We start from the raw sequence: 23,145 nt of genomic DNA, 5'->3' as shown, positions 1-23,145 counted from the left end.
ACAATCTATCTTTTAAGAGAATTCTGTGCTTTTCTTTGGCTAGTTTTTGAGTGAATATTTAAAATCCCAAAGCTCCTTCAAGTTGTCTTCCTTAAAGATGACACTGCATGAGCAATTCCAGACCAGTGACTTCCCAGACCCTGGGAGAAACCACTGACCTCCTACAGAGGGTCTATAAATTGCAAATGGGATATCTCAATATATGGCTCCATTTTTGTTTGATATAGACATCATGAGGATGTCAGCAATGCTTAAATTCATTTAAATGCTTTCCTGATTCATGGTAGCTCTGCCATTATTCTATTAATAAATGAATATCAATACCATATAGTAATTTAGGAAAAATTTTAAAGTAAATAAGATTTACTTTATTTACACCCATTTATACACATTTACAGCAAAAAAGGGTGTAAATAATAAGGGTGTAAATAAAAATAAATTTAAAAAAATAAAAATAAAAATAAAATAATAAATAAATAAATAATAATAAATAAATAAATTAAAATTTAAAATAAATTTAAAAATAAATAAATAAATATAAGTAAATAAATAAATAAATAAATAAAAATAAAAAGGTTGTAAATAAATAAGATTTACTTTATTTACACCCATTTACAGCAAAAAGGGTGGGAGCTATCAACCCACACAAAGAGCATCTAAAATAGTGACAGATTACTTGGACTAATCACTCTCACCTGCTTACGTTTGTCAACTGCACACAATGGTTTCTTGGAAACAGTTGAGATTTCAAATATTCTGTGACTTCATATCTGAGAATGCATTGTACTTGCAAGACCTCCCATCTTAATTTTTGATTAAGTAATTTTGCCACTAAGAAAATACAAGAGGCAGGAAGTAGATCCAGTACAGTGCTACCCGACTACTGACTAGATTAAGTCTGGGTCAGCTGGAGAAGACAAGTCATATACAATTCAGCTTTATTGGCTGACTCATGAAGAACCAACACTGTGTGTACATATGATGCTTAATTTTCTGTGCTAACCTGACTGAGCTACAGTATGCCTAGATATTTGATTAAACATTATTTCAGTGCATAAACAATGAATTCTGGAACACGGAAAAGAAATTTATAAAATAAATAAATATTTAAAACATATGTATTTAAAAAAAATTATTTCGGGTTATGTCTGTGAGGTTGTTCCTGGATGAGATTAACATTTGAATCTACACATTGACTAACGCAGATTGCCCTCCCCAATGTGGATGGACCTTATCCAACTCACTAAAGGCCTGAATAGAACAGAAAGGCCAAGTAAGGGAGATTTCACTCTCTCCTCCTGTGCACGGACTAGAACTCACACCATCTACTCTCCTGGGTCTCCAACTTGCAGGTAACAGATCATGGGATTTCCCAGCTTCCATAATCATGTGAGCCAATTCCTCAGAATAAATCTCTTTATGTATCTATCACTGTATCTTTATCTATATCTTGTTGGCTCTGCTTCTCTGGAGAAGCCTAATACGGTACATGGTAATCTTACCTACTGTGACGAGGTGGCAGCCAATTCCCCCCTTAACCCAAGCTTCGCTGTCCCCCACCCTCAAGGTATTATGACATTGCACCTTCCTGAGGGTGCCCCTACCTGAACTTCCAGGTTTAGATCCATAAACGCCAAAGTGCTGTGGGGTAGAAGGGGATATGAAGGAGAACACAGAGGCAAATTGGGATATATTGTGTCATTTGGGCCCTCACTGCCCCCTCTATAGTTGCTGCTCATAGCACAATCCCTGGGACAGGCTCTCAAGGCAGAGTGGAAATCTGGAGGATAGGGGAGGTGTTACCTTGTGGAATCCTATAGATGACTTCTCCGGGCTTCCTGAGCTGGCGCAATATATAGTCACTATGAATGTTGACTCCCATTCCCAAAATAAATAAGAAGACACCTTAGCAAAGAAGACAGAGGGAAGAAGTTACAAATGTATCCTGGCGGGATGCCTGGGTGGCTCAGTCATTGAGCCAGTTAACTGGCTTAATTCAGTTAAGCGTCTGCCTTTGGCTCAGGTCATGATCTCAGGGTCCCGGGATTGAGCCTGCACTGGGCTCCTTGCTCAACGGGGAGCCTGCTTCTCCCTCTCTCTCTGCAGCTCCCCCTCCTTGTGCTCTTGCTGTCACACACTTTCTCTCTCAAATAAATGTAATTTTTTATTTTATTTTATATAAATTGTATTTATATATAAATTGTATGAATTTATATATAATATAGAACTTATTATATGTAAATTTTGTATATTATTTATGTTATTACATATAATTTATTTTAAAAATAGATTTTTAAATGTATCCTGGTTTTGGTGTTTTTCTCACAAGCTAAGTTTCTTTTGTTTTGTTTTGTTTAATAAAGGAGAAAGAAGGGCATTCAATTTCAAATTCTAAGAATGCTCCAAAGATATTGCAAAGGGTGGCCAATCAGCCATTGTTCCAAGTTTGTGTGGAGAGGCCATATTTTCATAGATCAAAAGACTGACAGTATACACTGACATGAGATGGAACAACATGGGAGATGAGAGAAAGGGAAGAACACCATTGTCCAATACTTGAATGAACGAATGAATGAATGAACAATAGCGAACTTTTGGCTCATTCCCAAATAATTAAATTGTGGTTGGCAAACTCAAACACTAATTCCAAACCCTCCTCCTTTGCCTTCCCCCCACTACAGAGGCTGGAAGTCTGAAAGCAGTCACGTGACCTATTTCTGCCATAGGATACAAAGAGAAATTTCCTTGGAAATTTTTACTTTCCTGATAAAAGGGAAGATGGCACCAGTGCCTTTACTGCCTCCCTCCTCTTTCATCGCCAGAGGTGATGCCTTGAGCTATATAGCAACTGTCTTGCAATCATGAGGTGAATACAATGGGACCAGAGGTAAACATGTTAAAAACAGCGGAATAGAAAGTATAGAAAGTTCCAGGAATCCTAATGATATCTGTAAACAACTAAAGGAACGCAGAAGCCACCTACCTTTGGACGTTCTTGTTATGTAAAAAATAGACATTCTTAATTATTTAAGTCATATGCACTAGTTTCCTGTGACTCACTGCTGAGAGCATTCTGGATTGATACACCCATTCCCATGGAACTTAACATAAGTCAGACTGGGGAGCTTGGCACCTAGCAAACTGGTTTCAGCCACTATCAGGTCACACCCACAGTCTTGTTGCCCATTCATGAGCTCAGAAAGAAGCCCTGGTCTGAGGTGAGGAGAGCCAGGATCAGGGATGTGAGGTCTTGCACCCCAATGGGTGCCATGACAACCCAGAAACACTCACTGTTCCACATAGATGTCCAACTTTACCTCTCAACAATGTGTATTTGTGCTATCAAAATACAAGAGGTGAAAAGCAAGAACACTTTAATTAAAAACAGATCTACTCTCACCTCCTTTGCTATGACAGGAAACAATGATTTGCAGTCTTGTCTAGTCAAAAGATCATTGGCCATTGTATGGTGACGGGTGGTGACTGCACTGATCTTGGTGAGCACTGAAGAATGCATAGAATTGCATAATTACTACATTATGCATCTGAAAGGACTATAACATTGTATGTCAACTATACTTCAATAATTTAATTATTCTGAGGGTTGCTGGGGGGAGGGGGGTTGGGAGAAGGGGGGTGGGGTTATGGACATTGGGGAGGGTTATTATATATTACATAATATCTAGGTCGTATTTCAGTTTCCCCAGATAGCCCCAAGATGCTTCTTATAGGTGGTTTGTGAAAACCAAAGTCCAGTATAGGACCATCCTGTTATCTAGACATTATGTCCTTTAAGGCCATTTTAATCTTGCCCAGACCCATACTCTTAGAAAAAAAAAAAAAAAAAAGATTTTTTTATTCACTTTAAAGAGAGAGAGAGAGGTACACATGCACATACAGGTGGAGGGCAGAGGGAAAGAATGTTCAAGCAGACTCCGCAATGAGTGCAGAGCCCAACTCTGGGCTCGATCTCATGGATCATGGGATCATGACCTAAGCCAAAACCGAGAGTCAGACGCTCATCCAACTAAGTTGTCCAGGTGCCCTAACCCTTATCTTTTTAAAAATTTTTTCAGGGCACTGGCTTCCTAAAAAGACACCAGACAGTTGTACCTCAGAATACCTCCCTTTCTAGACAAGACTGGCTCACATCTTGATGGTGGCATTCAACTTACTTCTTCAGTCTCCTTATTTCTTGTAAACTGACAAACCATTTTCCTGTACAATTATATTACCAGCTCAACATATAATTAGGTTCATTTATTGTTTTTTTCTCCATTTTAGGAAACTTTCTTCCAGTTAGGTTTTTTTTTTTTTTTAGTTTTATTTATTTAAGTAATCTCTACACCACACCCAGGGCTCAAACTGACGACCCCAAGATCAACAGTCACTTGCTCCACCAACTGAGCCAGCCAGGGTACCCATTTAGATTTTTTAAACCAAATTATTAAATTTCATAATTCAAAGGACAAAACCATATTAAAAGAAAAGCTTTACCTGCCATCCCAATCTCTTTCCCCCAGACCCTCCATGCCACCTTATTAAAATTAGGGTTTTTTCAAACGAATATTCCTTTTTCCAGTTTCACATACACACATTTTCCTTCCATCATTTTTACATGAAAAGTAACATACTGGATATACAATGGTCACACTTTATTTTATTTAAACAACACATATTCTGGAGATGTCTGGTGGGAGCACACAGAGGTCCTCCTTGTTTTTGTTGTGTTTCGTTTGTTTGTTTCTGCGGCTCTGTTTTCAGAGGTTCCGTCGGCTGTGTTTTCAAAGGTTCCGTCTGACGGCTGTGTGCACAAGGGGCTACTACTGAAAGCCAGGCCCCATGGTGGCAAGAAACTTGGTTGGAAGGTCCCCAGGGCAGTCCAAAAGCAAGAGGTCATCACGGCTCAGACTAGGATGAAGTCGGAGGAGTGAGGGAGGAAGGGAGCCTCGTGGGTACATCTTTTTTTTTTTTTTTTTTTCCCAATTTATTTATTTTCAGAAAAACAGTATTCATTATTTTTTCACCACACCCAGTGCTCCATGCAAGCTGTGCCCTCTATAATACCCACCACCTGGTACCCCAACCTCCCACCCCCCCGCCACTTCAAACCCCTCAGACTGTTTTTCAGAGTCCATAGTCTCTCATGGTTCACCTCCCCTTCCAATTTACCCAAATTCCCTACTACTCTCTAACGCCCCTTGTCCTCCATGCTATTGGTTATGCTTCGTGGGTACATCTTATGGAGCGCCACACAGCCCGACTAAGCGGACTGATAGAATTTGACGTGTGATGTAAAGAAAGGAATTAAGGGTAATCCCTGCATTGGGGTTTAAGGCAAAACAATACACAAACAATTGAACCTTCTAGACTTGAGTTCCTCTTGCAGATAATGAAAAAAACTTCAACAGTGTTTTCTACTATTTTAGATAAAATGGTCAGGAAAAGTCCCTTTGAAGAGGTACAAACTGTTAGACACCTAAATAAAGTCAGGGACCAACCTCCACCAGTGTATGTGGAAAGAATATTCCATATACAGGGAATGGTCTGTATAAGAGCTCTGGGGCAGGACCAGCTTGATCATTTCAGGCCCCAGAAGGAAGGCCACAGAGGCTACAGCATAGTAATTAGTTGGAGGCAAGAAATGGGGTCAGGAAATGGGGCTAGACCAACCACATCTGGGTGTCACAGGCATAGGCAGCATTAGGAATTTGTCTTTTATTCTGAGATTAGTGGAAACGCCCTGGAGGAGTCAGAGGTGGGGAGTGACATGTTTTTCAAATGGCTCTCTGGCTACTTTATAGAAAAAAGAGGGGGGTAGCAGGGAGAGAAGAGGAGAATGGCATTCCATGGGGGATTACTGCAGTAGGGTGGGGGAAAGTGGTGGGGATTTAGGCGGGGGTGTGGGTAAGAAGTGGCCAGATTTACTTACCCAGGCGAAACCGTCCGTCTGTGTACCACTCAGCTGGGTATTCAGCACAGTAAATCAGGTAGTAGCCTTGGAGAAGTCCATTTCCCGTGCAGAAGATAAACCCTCTGACAAGGAATGCAACTGGGAAAGGCCTCCCTCTAGTAAGCAATGAGTAAACAAATGTCCTGAGATAGATGGAAAAGAAATGATAGGATACAGTGTTAAAAAAAAAAAAATCAATTAAACGAAATAACAATTACATCAAACTCATTTTAAAAAATCATTTTCCCTTGAACTTATGCAAAAAAAGAACATTATTATTATTCCATTCTAGAGCAATCATTTATGCTATCATTTGTCTTGCTTCATTAAAGGCCATAGTAGTCACCATTTATTACCTTATTTTATTCTCAAACCAGCCTTGAAAGGTAAATTTCATCTCCATTCGGCAGTTAATAAATTCAATCCTATGAGCCCAGGATTGGAGCTCAGCTTTATATCAATCTACAAATGAAAACCAGATGACACTGGAAAAAGGGAGAGGCTTGCTCGTCTTTGCAGCAGTGGAATGACATTTTGATAGCTGATCATACAGCTTTCTATATGTCGCTCTGAAATGATTTAATTACCGATATTGTGGCATTTCCTAGGAAGTAGACTGCAGACTCTCTCGAGAAAAGAAAGAGATTCTTCTGCCTGTTAGGAAGCATGCTTCTAGAGGAATCTAGGAAAATGGGATTAAAAATATATAAACAGGCTCAAAATAAGATTTGCCCAAGATACAATGTTAAATACTAGAAATCAGCTACATTTTCTTTATAATTTTTCTTCTTTTATGGTGCAATATAACAATCATATAGGTAAGCTCATAAACCTACATGAATAGTTTAATGCATAACTATTAAACACTCATGTAGTCACTTAACAAATCAAGAACTAGAACATTCCCTTCACCATCAGAGGCTTCTCTATTCACCATATATTCTCTCTATTTACCCAGAGGTAAGCACCAACCTGATTTTTTATAATAACCACTTCTTTTTACTTCTTTACAATTTTGCCACATTTGAATGCATGCCTTAAAAAAATAGTTTATTTTGTTCATTTTTAATTCCATACAAATGGAGTGATATTCTATGATTCTTAGAGTATCCCTTAATGTCTTGTTTCGTTAACTCATCATATTTCTCAGATTCAAGCATGCTTTTGTATATAAGCTATAGTTCATATATTTTCATTGTTTTATATTACCATCAAGTATGAATATACCACATATGTTTATCTATTTTACTTTGATGGATATTTAGGTTGGTTCCAAAGTCTTGTAACCTCTCAGAGCTATTTTCCCATTATTTAATGATTGTATATTTTATGTTTAAACTTCAATACATCTGGAATTTCTTTTGTTGTAAGAATTTCGATAAGAATCCAACATAAGAGGCGCCTGGGTGGCTCAGTGGTTTAAGCCTCTGCCTTCTGCTCAGGTCATTATCCCAGGGTCCTGGGGTCAAGCCCTGCATCAGGCTCTCTGCTCAGCAGGGAGCCTGTTTCCTGCCCCCCCCCGCCCCCGCCTCTCTGCTTACTTGTGATCTCTCTGTCAAATAAACAAATAAGATCTTTTAAAAAAAAAGAAAAAAAAGAATCCAACATAATATTTTTCCTAATGCTAGTAAATTTACTAAACTGTCTTCTTTCACTGACAAGCACTTCCATGGGTATTATGTACTAAATTATAAAAGTTGGTTCTTTTTCTGGACTCTTGATTCTGTCCCATTGATCTATTTACTGTCACTACTATACTGTCTTAATAATTATACTTTTAATATATGTCTTAATACCAGGTGGGGGAGGGGCACCTGGGTGGCTCAATCAGTTAACCATCTGCCTTCTGCTCAGGTCATAATCCCAGGGTCCTGGGATCAAGCCCCTGCATCAGAGTCCTTGCTCCATAAGGAGCCTGCTTCTCCCTCTCCCTGTAGTCCTGCCTACTGTGCTCTCTCTCTCTAACTCTCTGTCAGATAAGTAAATAAACAAAATCTTAAAAAAACAAACAAAAAAAGGCTAGGTGGGATTACTATTTTCAAAGTAAACTCTATTCCCAACATGGGGCTAAAACTCACAACCCCAAGATCAAGAGTTGTAGGCTCTACTGACTGAACCAGCCAGACATGGGGTGGGTAGGGGTGGGTGAGGCATTCTTACATTATTACTGTTTTTGAGGATTTTCAGTTTATCCTTATTTATTTCTTCATGTGAACTTTAAAACCAACTTAGGAAATTTCAGAAACACTCTTAAGTGTGAAAATTAATGAAGGGAGTGAAATAGCAAGAGCACCTCTGAGAGTTCACTCCTCCATAAAAGCAAAGAAAAAACTGGCCAAAAAAGAAAAAGTCAGAATCAACTTTTTCAAAACTCAGTATCAGCCGAAGGCTTACAGCAACCTGGGGAGAATTTAAGCAAAAGAATATCTGGACATCAGGAAGGGCAACAAACATTGTGGCCTTTTCATTTACCGTAGTCCCACTTCCCACTTTACAGCTTGGCAGAAGCTGAAAGGTAACAGCCCACATTCCTGGGACTGGAGGGAGGCAAATGGGGCTGGATCTCTTTCAAAGCCTCAATCCCAAAGAGAAATCATCTTTCAACCTGTCTGGTGGTTCCCTAGAAGACTGCTCAAAAGGCTAGTCTTACTCCACCTCATTCAAATGTACCCAGTGCTAAATGTTTCTGGGCCAGGGGGATGTTTTTGAATGTTTTACCAGGACAGTGGCCTGAAGCAATGGATAATAGGTAGAACAAATAATAAACTCACCAAAAATCTTTAAAGGAAAGACAGAGGAATGAGACACCCATAAGGAGTTTTGAAAATCTTGGGTATATTTCTGGGATCTAGACTGCCATGCACATTCATAGGACCATGCCTAAGTTCAAAAACACACCTGAAAATGTCTTAAACTCTCATCTCTGATTAACCTCAGGGTTTGCCCAAGTAGCTAATGAGGCTAAAAGCAGAACTATAAATTACGTGGGTGATTATACTGTACAGAGGCCCTTGGCAAAACCGGGAGACATTTGATCCAGGTGTTTAGGTAAGGCTCTGTCCCATGCTAACTGATCCTTGAGCTAACCAAGCAGTGACTTCAGTGACTACAATAATCAAGACTTCAGAGATGGGATGCTTGGGTGGCTCAGTCAGTTAAGCCTCTGCCTTCAGCTCAGGTCATGATCTCAGGGTCCTGGGTTGGAGCCCTGCATGGACCTCCCTACTCAGCGGGGAGCCTGCTTCTCCCTCTGCCTCTGCCCCTCCTCCCCCTACTCATGCTCTCTCTTAGTCTCACAAATAAATAAATAAAATATTTTAAAACTTCAGTGAATGAGTTCAGGAAAGTCACTAAGTAAACAAACAACTATGACAAGAACAAAACCCCGAGCCACCCAGGCACCCCTAATTTCAGGACTTTATAAGTCTAAATGCAAAGCCAAAACTCACTGCATCTCATCCAAAGGAGTACATAATAACCAGAACAGGCTCATGGCTATAATAAACAACTCTAAAGTATCAGAGTTTCCACATAATAAAAATTCATCTCTTGCTGGTTGGTGCCCCTGTTGCAATGCTGTTCAGGGCTGGTGCTCTGCACCACAATCATTCAAGACCCACACTTGTCCTAAGCATCTTCCTCTTCTGGCAGGCAAACAGAGAGAGGGAGCATGGGGGAGTATGTACAGGTTTTCCCTATGGCCAAGCCACAAGCTAGAAGTGGGATAGAGATGACTTCCTCCCTCACTCCTCTGGCCACTGCCTCTGGCCACCAACCTTAAGGAAAGCGGGGAAATGTAGCCTCACTGGATTTCTCAGTGGGAAAAGGAAAAGAGAATTGGTGAAACAGAGCAAAAGTGATAGGTTCTAGAAAGCCAGGAACCCTGGAGAACAAATAAAATCCTTCTGATAGAAATGACTCTGTTGCCCGATAGCTGAAAAGCTGGAAGCAGTTCAAAATAGATGTTTCAATGAAGAAAGCAATTAAAAAAACAATGACGAGAAAGGAAAACAGAGTCAAGCAGCCTGAGAGCTTAAAGATTAGTACCAGTGGAGGGTTGCTGGTGAGTCTCACCTTCAGATCCCACATATGCCCTGAGACTCAGTTTCCCTGGTTTGGGACCACTTTTGTTTAATTCCCTCCTACACTGCTAACCACATTTTCATTCTTTTGTGTTTGTTCTGATACAGAAACTGATAAGTATTCTGTAAATATAAAGTTTTCTATCACTGCTAAGTAAATATTCATTTGGGGGACTCTTATTGGAAAGGGTTAACGGAAATTGCAAATCCAAATTAAACCAAAGAAACAACCTTTAAAATTACACATCTTCCATAGACCAACTCATATTTAACTAAGTCTTCTTCAAATATAAATCCTCTTGCTAAGATTATCAAGCCTATTGAAGACTTTTCACTATATGAAATTTTAGACTTCATTGTCAATCAAAGTAAAGTCAAACTCTATGTTTAAATATAAGTTTCCCATGTAAATATTTACTTGTTATGTCTAGTAATGACTCCCTCAACCCATGTCCCCCTTCACCCACCACAGCATTGTTTTGCTTTCCTTTAGAGCAAAACTCCTTCAAATAGCTGTCTATACTTGCCATCTCTTTGTCTTCTCCTCTTCTTCTTTCCTCCCTCCCCTGCTGTAGAAATGATCTTGGCAAAACCACCAGAGATCTCCTCATTTCCATATCTAAGAGTCAATTTTCTGTTCTCTTCTTGTTTGACAAATTAATCATTCCATCCTTCTGGAAACACTTTCTTCACTTAACCTCCAGTACACCACGTTCTGTTGGTTTTTCTTCTACTTTATCATTTTTTTCTTCATTTTCCTTTGATGGTTTCTCTTTATCTCCTTGACCTCTAAATATTAGAGTGCTCCAGGGCTCAGGACGCTTTTCTTTACTTCCAGCCACTGTAGATGGGACCACATCTAGTCTCATATCTCTAAGTATCATATACAGAATGAAAACTCCCAAATTTCAACTGAGTTCAACTCCTTGAACTCAGATTCATATAGCCAATGTTCCACTAGACATCTAGTAAACTAGATTTTAAAAGCTAGATAAAAAAGGATATCTCAAGGGACACCTGGGTGGCTCAGTCCATTAACTGGCTGCCTTTGGCTCAGGTCATGATCCTAGGGTCCTGGAATTGAGTCCTGCATTGGGTTCCTTGTTCAGTGGGGAGCCTGATTCTCTCTCTCTGTCTCCTCTGCCTGCCACTCTGCATGCTTGTGTGTGCTTGCTTGCTCTCTCTTTCTCTCTCTCTCTCTGACAAATAAGTAAATAAAATCTTTTTAAAAAAGGATAGCTCAAACTTAATCATCCAAACCCAAACCCCTGATCCCCCACTTTCCCCAAAATTTGCACCTCCTTAAGTCTGCCCCTTCTCAGTAAATGACGAGTTCATTCTTCCAATTGCGCAGATTGAACCACTGTTGACCTCTCTCTCTCTCTTTCTCTCTCTCTCATACCCAATATTAAATCTATTAACAAATCCTGTCAGCTCCACAATCAAAATGTTTCTGGAATCAGACTACTTCTCACCAACTCTATCAAACAGAAAGATAATAAGAAAATCTCCAAAACATGGGAACTTAACTGGATAATTCCAAATAATTTATAGTTCAAAGATGAAGCTCAAAGGAAATAAAAAACGATATTGAACTCATTAAAAATGAAAATCACAACATATCAAAATTTGTAGGACACAGCTAAATCAGTGCTGGGAGGGAAGTCTATAGCTCTAAGTGCATACAACAGAAAATAGGAAAGATCTCAAAGCTCCCACCTTAGGAATCTAGGAAAAAAGAAAAGCATAACACCAAATACTCCCAAAGGAGGCAGAAGAAAGGCAATAATAAAGATAAAGATAAAGCAGACATTGGAGGAGAAAGGATGGCAGAGAAGTAGGAGGTTCTGTTTCAACCTGTCCCCTAAAGTAAGTTGATTACCTACCAAAGAACTCTGATCACCCACGAAATCAGACTAATATTAGAATTATACACTTCTAGATCTCTACAGGGGCAAAAGACATCAGTGGACAGGTAAAGCAGAATGGAAACATAGGACTGATATTGGAAGATAAACAAAAAGGGGAGGGAGCCACCAGAAGTGACCCATTGGAAAGTAATAACTCCAATATGAGAGTGCACTGTGATTGGGGATGAGCATTAACTTGGAGTCTGCTTGAAAGCACTCAAAAAGAGCAAAAGATCTTAAGGGGAAATTGGTGGAATTGGGCAGTTAGGGACAGGGACTTAAGTCCATGGACCCAGGACTGCCACCACAGGTGAGCAATCAGAGAGCACAATGAAGAAGCCAGGTCTTGGTCCCTGAGCCACCAGTGCGCGTGAGAGCATCTGGGTGGCAGCACCATGAGGGAGTCTGGTGTGGACGTGAGCCGGCGCTCTCTAGAACCACAGCCTTTTGCACTCTGCCCTCTAATCTAATCTAAATCCTCTAAAAGCTAGGGTAACTGAGGCAGAAGATAGAAGTAGTGATCTGGAGGACAAAATGATAGAGAAAACGGATCAGGAAAAAGCCTGGAACAAACAGCTTAGACGCCATGAAAACAGATTCAGGGAAATAAATGACACCATGAAACATTCCAGTGTCAGAATTATTGGAATTCCTGAGGGGGAGTAGAAAAAAAGACTAGAGGATATAGTTGAACAAATTCTCCATGAAAATTTTCCCAATCTGGCGAATGAAACCAGTGTTCATGTACTAGAGGCAAAAAGGTCTCCCCCCAAGATCATAGAATCTAGAAAGACCTTGAGACACCTGATTGTGAAAATGAGTCGTCATAATTTTAGACAGAAGCTCTTGAAAGCAGCTAGAGGGAAGAGATTCCTTACGTACAGAGGAAAGTCCATCAGAAGAACATCAGACCTGTCCACAGAAATCTGGCAAGCCAGAAAGGACTGGCAAGATGTATACAGGACACTAAATGAGAAGAATATGCAGACAAGAATTCTTTATCCAGCAAGACTGACATTCAAAATGGATGGAGAAATAAAGAGCTTCCAAGAACCACAAGGTTTAAAAGAATATGTGACCACCAAGCCAGCATTGCAAGAAATATTAAGAGAGGTTCTATAAAGGAGGAAAAAAACCAAGAATATTATTGAACAGAAATATATGGGGACAATCTATAGAAACAAAGACTTCACAGGTAACATGATGTCAATAAAAACATATCTCTCAATAATCACTCTCAATGTGAATGGCCTAAATGTGCCCATAAAATGGAACAGGGTTGCAGATTGGATAAGACAACAGGACCCATCCATATTTTGTCTAAAAGAGACCCATTTTGAACCTAAGAATACATCCAGACTAAAAGTAAAAGGATGGAGAAGCAACTTTCATGCCAATGGGCCTCAAAAGAAGGATGGGGTAACAATTGTCATATCATATAAATTAGATTTTAAACTAAAAACTGTAGTCAGAGATACAGAAGGACACTATAAAATTCTTAAAGGGACTATCCACCAAGAAGATTTAACAATTGTAAATATGTATACCCCCAATATGGGAGCAGCCAATTATATAAGAAAACTGTTAATCAAGATAAGGAGTCATATTGATATGAATACATTGGTAATAGGAGATCTTAACATGCCACTTTCAGTAGAAGACAAATCATCCAAGCCAAAAATCAATAAAGAAATAAGAACATTGAATGACACATTGGGCCAGATGGACCTCATAAATATATACAGAACAATCCACCCTAAAACAACAGAATACTCATTCTTCTCGAGTGCACATGGAACATTCTCCAGAACAGACCACATACTGGGTCACAAATCAGGACTCAACCAATACCAAAAGATTGAGATTATTCCCTGCATATTCTCAGATCACAACGCTTTGAAACTGAAGCTCAACCACAAGGAAAAGTTTGGAAGGAATTCAAACACTGGAAAGCTAAAGACCACCTGGCTTAAGAATGCTTGGATCCACCAGGAAATCAAAGAAGAACTTAAACAATTCATGGAAACCAATGAGAATGAAGACACTTCAATCCAAAACATACGGGATATAGCGGTCCTAAGGGGGAAATACATAGCCATCCAAGCCTCCCTCAAAAAACTTGAAAAATCCAGAATACACCAGCTGTCTTTACACCTTAAAGATATAGAGAATCAACAACAAATTCAGCCAACTCCATACACAAGAAGGGAAATAATCAAGATTAGGGCAGAGATCAATGAGATAGAAACTAAAGATACAGTAGAATGCATCAATGAAACTAGAAGCTGGTTTTTTGAAAGAATCAATAAAATCGATAAACCATTGGCCAAATTAATCCAAAAGAAAAGAGAAAAGCCCCAAATTAATAAAATTATTAATGAAAAGGGAGGGATCACAACTAACACCAAGGAAATAGAAACAACCATCTGGGTGGCTCAGTGGGTTAAGCCGATGCCTTCGGCTCAGGTCATGATCTCAGGGTCCTGGGATCGAGTCCCGCATCGGGCTCTCTGCTCAGCAGGGAGCCTGCTTCCTCCTCTCTCTCTCTGCCTGCCTCTCTGCCTACTTGTGATCTCTCTCTGTCAAATAAATAAATAAAATCTTTAAAAAAAAAAAAGAAATTATTGACAGTTATATACAAATAATTTAAGCAATCCAGATGAAATGGATGCATTCCTGGAAAACTATAAACTCCCAAAATTGAACCAGGAAGAAATTAACAACCTGAATAGACCAATATCTAGTAACAAGATTAAAGCAGTGATGAAAAACTTCTCAAAACACAAGAGCCCAGGAACTGATGGATTCCTTGGGGAATTCTACCAAACATTCAAAGAAGAAAAAATACCTATTCTCCTAAGCTGTTTCAAAAACTTGAAGCAGGAGGAAAACTTCTAGATTCTTTTTATGAAGCCAGCATTACCCTGGTCCCCAAACCAGGCAAAGATCCCACCAAAAAGGAGAATTTCAGACCAATATCCCTGATGAATATGTATGCTAAGATTCTCAGCAAGATCCTCGCTAATAGGATCCAACAGCACATTAAAAAGATTATCTACCATGACCAGGTGGGATTCATCCCTGGGTTGCAAGGATGGTTCAACATTTGGAAATCAATCAATGTGATAGAACAAATCAATAAGGGAAGAGAGAAGAACCACATGGTCCTCTCAATTGATGCAGAAAAAGCATTTAACAAAATCCAGCATCTGTTCCTGATTAAAATGCTTCAAAGTATAGGGATATAGGGAACATTCCTCAACTTCATAAAATCTATCAAAAACCCACAGCAAATATCATCCTCAATGGGAAAAAGGTGACAGCCTTCTCTTTCAGGTCAGGAACACAATAAGGATGCCTACTCTCACCACTCTTGTTCAACATAGTATTAGAAGTCCTAGCAAGAGCAATCAGACATAAAGAGAAATAAAAGGTATTCAAATTGGCAATGAAGAAGTCAAACTCTCTGTCTTCATAGATGACATGGTGCTTTTTAGGAACACCCAAAAGACTCCACCCCAAAACTACTAGAATTCAAACAGCAATTCTGGAATGTGGCAGGATACAAAGTCAATGTACAGAAATCAGTGGCTTACTTATACACTAACAATGAAAATACAGAAAGGGAAATTAGAGAATTGATCCCATTTACTATAGCACCAAGAACCATAAGATATCTGGAAATAAACCTAACCAAAAAGGTAAAGGATCTGTACTCAAGGAACTACAGAAAACTCATGAAAGAAGTTGAAGAAGACACAAGAAGATGGAAGACCATTCCATGCTCATGGATTGGAAAAATAAACACTGTTATACACGACCAAACCCTACACCTAAAGGAGCTGGAGAAAGAACAACAAAGAAAGGCTAAACCCAGCAGGAGAAGAGAAATAATAAAGATCAGAGCACAAATCAATGAAATAGAAACCAAAAAAAAAAAAAAAATAGAACAAATCAATGAAACCAGGAGCTGGTTCTTTGAAAGAATTAATAAGATTGATAAACACCTGGCCAGACTTATCCAAAAGAAAAGAGAAAGGACCCAATCAATAAAATCTTGAATGAAAGAGGAGAGATAACAACCAACACCAAAGAAATACAAACAATTATAAGAACATATTATGAGCAACTCTACACTAATAAATTTGACAATGTGGAAGAAATGCATGCATTCCTAGAGACATATAAACTGCCAAAACTGAACCAGGAAGAAATAGAAAACCTCAGACCCATAACAGGTAAAGAGATTGAAACAGTCATCACAATTTCCAAATAAACAAAAACCCAGGACCAGACAGCTTCCCAGGGGAATTCTACCAAACATTGAAAGAAGAATTAATTCCTATTCTCCTGAAACTGTTCCAAAAAATAGAAATGGAAGGAAAACTTCCAAACTCATTTTATGAGGCCAGCATCAGCTTGATCCCAAAACCAGACAAGGATTCCATCAAAAAAGAGAATTACAGGGGCACCTGGGTGGCTCAGCGGGTTAAGCCTCTGCCTTCGGCTCAGGTCATGATCTCAGGGTCCTGGGATTGAGCCCTGCATTGGGCTCTCTGCTCAGCGGGGGCCTGCTTCCCCCTCTCTCTGCCTGCCTCTCTGCCTACTTGTGATCTCTCTCTGTCAAATAAATAGAATCTTTAAAAAAAAAAAAAAGAAAGAAAGAAAAAAATCTTCTCAAAAAAAAAAAAAGAGAGAGAGAGAAAGAGAGATTACAAACCAAGATCCTTGATGAACACAGATGCGAAAACTCTCACCAAAATACTAGCCAATAGGATCCAACAGTACGTTAAAAGGATTATTCACCATGACCAAGTGGGAATTATTCCAGGACTGCAAGGTTGGTTCAACAAATCAATCGATGTGATACAATACATTAATAAAAGAAAGAACAAGAATCATATGATACTCTAAATAGATGCAAAAAAAGCATTTGACAAAATACAGCATCCCTTCCTGATAAAAACTCTTCAAAGTATAGCGATAGAGGGCACATACCTCAATATTATCAAAGCCATCTATGAAAAACCCACCACAAATATCATTCTCAATGGAAAAAAACTGAGAGCTTTTGCGCTAAGGTCAGGAACATGGCAGGGATGTCCATTATCACCACTGCTATTCAACATAGAACCAGAAGTCCTCGCCTCAGCAGTCAAACAACAAAAAGAAATTAAAGGCATCCAAATTGGCAAAGAAAAAGTCAAACTATCTCTCTTTGCAGATGATATGATACTATATGTGCAAAACCCAAAAGACTCCACTCAAAATCTGCTAGAACTTGTACAGGAATTCAGTAAAGTGTCAGGATATAAAATCAATGCACAGAAATCAGTTGCATTTCTCTACACCAACAACAAGACAGAAGAAAGAGAAATTAAGGAGTCAATCCCATTTACAATTGTACCCAAAACCATAAGATACCTAGAAATAAATCTTTTTTTTTTTCCTAGAAATAAATCTAACCAAAGAGGCAAAGAATCTATACTCAGAAAACTTAAAGTACTCATGAAAATGTTCCATGCTCCTGGATTGGAAGAACAAATATTGTGAAAATGTCTATGCCACCCGAGCAATCTACACATTCAATGCAATCCCTATCAAAATCCCATCCATTTCTTTCAAAGAAATGAACAAATAATCTTGAAATTTATATGGAACCAGAAAAGACCTCGAATAGCCAAAGGGATATTGAAAAAGAAAGCCAAAGTTGGTGGCACCACAATTCCGGACTTCAAGCTCTATTACAAAGCTGTCATCATCAAGACAGTATGGTACTGGCACAAAAACAGACACATAGATCAATGGAACAGGATAGAGAGCGCATAAATAGACCCTCAACTCTATGGTCAACTAATCTTCGACAAAGCAGGAAAGAACGTCCAATGGAAAAAAGACAGTCTCTTCAACAAATGGTGTTGGGAAAACTGGATAACCACATGCAGAAAAATGAAACTGGACCATTTCCTTACACCACACACAAAAATAGACTCCAATTGGATGAAGGACCTCAATGTGAGACAGGAATCCATCAAAATCCTTGAGGAGAACACAGGCAGCAACCTCTTCCACCCTCAGCTACAGCAACTTCTTCCTAGGAACAACACCAAAGGCAAGAGAAGCAAGGGCAAAACTGAACTATTGGGACTTCATCAAGATCAAAATCTTTTCACAGCAAAAGAAACAGTTAACAAAACCAAAAGACAACTGACAGAATGGGAGAAGATATTTGCAAACGACATATCAGATAAAGGGCTATCCAAAATCTATAAAGAGCTTATGAAATTCAACACCCAAAGAACAAATAATCCAATCAAGAAATGGACAGAGGGGGGTACCTGGGTTGCTCAGTGGGTTAAGCCACTGCCTTCAGCTCAGGTCATGATCTCAGGGTCCTGAGATCAAGTCCCACATCAGGCTCTCTGCTCAGCAGGGAGCCTGTTTACCTCTCTCTCTCTGCCTGCCTCTCTGCCTACTTTTGATCTCTCTGTCAAATAAATAAAGTAGTAAAGTCTTAAAAAAAAAAAGAAAGAAAGAAAGAAATGGGCAGAGGACATGAACAGACATTTCTGCAAAGGCATCCAGATGGCCAACAGACACATGAAAAAGTGTTCCACATCACTCAGCATCAGGGAAATACAAATCAAGACCACAATGAGATACCACCTCATACCAGTCAGAATGGCTAAAATTAATAAGTCAGGAAATGACAGATGCTGGCAAAACCCAGCGGAGAAAGGGAAACCCTCCTATACTGCTGGTGGGAATGCAAGCTGGTGCAACCACTCTGGAAAACAGAATGGAGGTTCCTCAAAAAGTTGAAAATAGAGCTAACTTAAGACTGAGCAATTGCACTACTAGGTATTTACCCTAAAGATAGAAACATAGTGATCCAAAGGAGGACATGCACCTGAATGTTTATAGCAGCAATGTCCACAATAGCCAAACTATGGAAAGAGCCTAGATGTCCAACAACAGATGAATGGATAAAGAAGATGTAGTATATATGAATATAATGGAATACTATGCAGCCATCAAAAGAAATGAAATCTTGCTATTTGCAACACCATGGATGGAACTACAGGGTATTATGCTTAGCAAAATAAGTCAATTGAAGAAAGACAACTATCATATGGTCTCCCTGATATTAAGTGGAGATGCAAGGGGGCGGGGTGTTGTGGGGGTAGGAAAAGAATAAGTGAAACAAGATGGGATTGGGAGGAAGACAAACCAAAAGAGACTCTTAATGTCACAAAACAAACAGAGGGGGACCAGGGGGAGGGATGTAGGGAGAGGGTGGTGTGGTTATGGACATTGGGGAGGGTATGTGCTATGGTGAGTGCTGTGAAGTGTGTACACCTGGTGATTCACAGACCTGTACCCCTGTGGCTAATAATACATTATATGTTTATAAAAAAATAAATAAAATAAACATTGTTAAAATTTCTATACTGCCTATACTGCCATTCTGATTAAAATTCCACCAGCATTTTTCAAAGAGCTGGAGCTAACAATCCTAAAATTGTATGGAATTAGAAAAGACCCCAAATTGCTAAGGAAATGTTGAAAAACAAAAATAAAACTGGGGGCATCACGTTACCTGATTTCAAGCTTTACTACAAAGCTGTGATCACCAAGACAGCATGGTACTGGCATGAAAGCAGACACATAGACCAGTGGAACAGAGTAGAGAGCCCAGATATGGACCCTCAACTCTATGGTCAAATAATCTTTGGAAAAGCAGGAAAAAATATACAGTGGAAAAAAGACAGTCTCTTCAATAAATGGTGCTGGGAAAATTGGACAGCTATATGTAGAAGAATGAAACTCAACAATTCTCTTATACTATACACAAAGATAAACTCAAAATGGATAAAAGACCTCAATGTGAGGCAGGAATCCATCAGAACCCTAAAGGAGAATATAGGCAGTAACCTCTCCGATATCGGCCACAGCAACTTCTTTCAAGATATGTCTCCAAAGGCAAAGGGAACAAAAGCAAAAATGAATTTTTGGGACTTCATAAAAATCAAAAGCTTCTGCACAGAAAAGGAAACAGTCAACAAAACAAAGAGGCAACGGAATGGGAGAAGATATTTGCAAATGACAGTACAGACAAAAGGCTGATACCCAGGATCTACAGAGAACTCCTCAAAATCAACACACACAAAACAGATAATCAAGTCAAAAAATGGGCAGAAGACATGAACAGACACTTCTCCAATGAAGACATACAAATGGCTAACAGACACATAAAAAAATGGTCATCATCACTAGCCATCAGGGAGATTCATATGAAAACCACATTGAGATACCACCTTACACCAGTTAGAGTGGCCGAAATTAACAAGACAGGAAACAACATGTGTTGGAGAGGATGTGGAGAAAGGGGAACCCTCTTACACTGTTGGTGGGAATGCAAGTTGGTACAGCCACTTTGGAAAACAGTGTGGAGATTCCTCAAAAAATTAAAAATAGAGCTTCCCTATGACCCTTCAAGTGCACTATTGGGTATTTACCCCAAAGATACAGATGTAGTGAAAAGAAGGGCCCTCTGTACCCCAATGTTTATAGCAGCAATGGCCACGGTTGCCAAACTGTGGAAAGAACCAAGATGCCCTTCAATGGACGAATGTTAAGGAAGATGGGGTCCATATACACTATGGAGTATTAGGCCTCCATCAGAAAGGACGAATACCCAACTTTTGCAGCAACATGGATGGGACTGGAAGAGATTATGCTGAGTGAAATAAGTCAAGCAGAGAGAGTCAATTATCATATGGTTTCACTTATTTGTGGAGCATATGAAATAACACAGAGGACATGGGGAGATGGAGAGGAGAAGGGAGTTGGGAGAAACCAGAGAGGGAGACAAACCATTAGAGACTATGGACTCTGAAAAACAATCTGAGGGTTTTGAAGAGTTGGGGGGTGGGAGGTTGGGTGAGCTTGGTGGTAGATATTATGTAGGGCATGTATTGCATGGAACACTGGGTGTGGTATATAGACAATGAATTCTGGTACACTGAAAAGAAATTAAAAAAAAAGAAAGAAAGAAATTCTATTGTAAAGGAAACCCTTTCTCAATTCCACCATTTCCCAAATTTTTTGACCAAATAATTCTTTGTTATGTGTCTTACAGACCATATCATTAGTTCATGTTAGCAGTTCATAATTCCATGAAATCTTTTGGGAAATGCTGTGCTTAAGTGTGACCTACTTGTGTCAAAGTATTGATCATAGCATAGTGATACATTTACATTGTTATAAAGTCTTAAGCTTATTTTTTTTAAAGCGTGCTCCCAGTCTGAAGTCAGTGGATTTGTCAGACATTTTAGTTCTTTTGTGTACTGTAAAGCTTCCACATTGGTATAGGATATCGGTATTCTAGTAGCTTGGCATAAATGTCTTATTTCAGGCCTATGTTGTCTTCCTTCACCCCATTATGTATGTTTCACTGCTCCCTTAGAGTGAAGTTTATATTGTAAGACATCTCTGTCACTTGGAAATTCATTGTAGGGAAGATCTTATTTCTGAGAGAAAAAAATACTCCATTTAAAAAATACTGTAATTCAAATTTCTCATAGCATACAACCTTGGTTAGAGTTTAGGTAGAATATTTCAGGACTGTATTTTCTCATCCAGTAAGTTTCTACTACTGAATATGTTTCTACTGTCTAATATGTATGTGATATTTTAGGTAACATATAAAGATCTAAATTCTACAAAAAAAAGAGATAAAGCAGATATCAGTGAAATTCAAAACATTAAAACAACAACTAAAACAAATAAGACAAAGATGTATTTTTTTGAAAGATCAATGAAATGTACATACTTCTAAAAAGACTAATAAAGAAAAAGAGAGAAGACACAATCGGGAATGAAATGGGGCTACCATTACAGAATCTGCATACATAAAAAGAATAATAAAGAGATACCAGGAACAACTCTACATGCATAAATTTGACAATTTAAATGAAATGAACCAATCCTTGAAAAACACAGCTATCATAGCTCACCCTAATGAAATAGATAATTTGAATAGCCCAATAACTATTAAGGAAATTTAATTCATAATTTTAAAACTCCCCCTCAAAAAAAAAAGCCCACGTCCAAATGGTTTCCCTGAGGAATTCTAAAAAATGTTTAAAGAATTAATGCCAATTCTACATAATTGCTTTATTTTATAAAGCTAGTATCACCCTGATACAAAAGCCAAAGATAGTACAAAGAAAAAAAAAAACAAACTATAGATCACTAACCCTGATAAATATGAACACAAAAATATTTAACAAATTGTTAACAAACAGAATTCAGCAATAGAATTCAGCAATATATATAAATAACCATGCAGAAGGAGTAATTGGGGTTATTCCAGGGATGCAAGACTAGTTCAAAATTTAAAAATCAGGGACGTCTGGGTGGCTCAGTTGGTTAAGCCACTGCCTTGACTCAGGTCATGATTCTAGGGTCCTGGGATTGAGTCCCACATCGAGCTCCTTGCTCAGCGGGGAGCCTGCTTCTCTCTCTGCCTCTGCCTGCCACTCTACCTATTGTGCGCTCTCTCTTATCTCTCTCTCTCTGACAAATAAATAAACAAAATTCAAAAATCAACCAATGGAATCAAATATATTATCAGAACAAAAAGAGAAATATTGTGGTCATGTCAGTCATTGTAAAAAATACATATATGTGATGAAATTCAACACCCAATAATGATAAAAACTCAGAAAGGAGGAATACAGTAAAGCTTCCTGAACTTAATAAAGCACATAAACAGGAAACATTATACTGAATGGTCAATGACTGTTCTCCCTTTAAGATAATGAACAAGACAAAGATATCTATTCTCACCACTCTTATTTAACAAAATGCTGAAAATTCTAGTCAGTCAATAAGATAAGGCAAGTTTATAGGATACACTATATTCAGTTATATTTCTATATGTTATTAATGGACATAGGAAACTGAAATTAAAAATACAAAGTAATATTTACAATAGTTCAAAAATAAAATACTTAGGTGCAAATCTGAACAAATATGAGAAGGACTTGTTTGGTGAAAACTACAAAGCATTAATGACAGAAATCAAAGAGCTAAATAAATGGAGACATACTATGTTCATGGATTGAAAGACTCAACATAGTTAAGATGTCAATTCTCCCCAAACTGGTAGTGAAATTCCTATAAATTCTAACAA

General features: G+C 38.7%; 1 protein-coding gene across 1 annotated transcript in view; it reads right to left on the bottom strand.

The window, feature by feature from the left end:
- The window catches only part of SRD5A2 (steroid 5 alpha-reductase 2), a 47,398-nt gene that overhangs the window by 5,629 nt on the left and 18,624 nt on the right, over nucleotides 1-23,145 (bottom strand). Inside the window, exons 2-3 of the mRNA XM_044262526.1 lie at nucleotides 5,933-6,096; nucleotides 1,804-1,905 (exon numbers count right to left, since the gene is read on the bottom strand). Coding sequence (XP_044118461.1) covers nucleotides 1,804-1,905; nucleotides 5,933-6,096 — 266 coding nt within the window. The remainder of the gene's footprint in view (nucleotides 1-1,803; nucleotides 1,906-5,932; nucleotides 6,097-23,145) is intronic.

Source organism: Neovison vison, chromosome 8 (assembly GCF_020171115.1).
Source record: "Neovison vison isolate M4711 chromosome 8, ASM_NN_V1, whole genome shotgun sequence".
Lineage (NCBI taxonomy): Eukaryota > Metazoa > Chordata > Mammalia > Carnivora > Mustelidae > Neogale > Neogale vison.
This window is presented reverse-complemented; position numbering and strand designations above follow the sequence as displayed.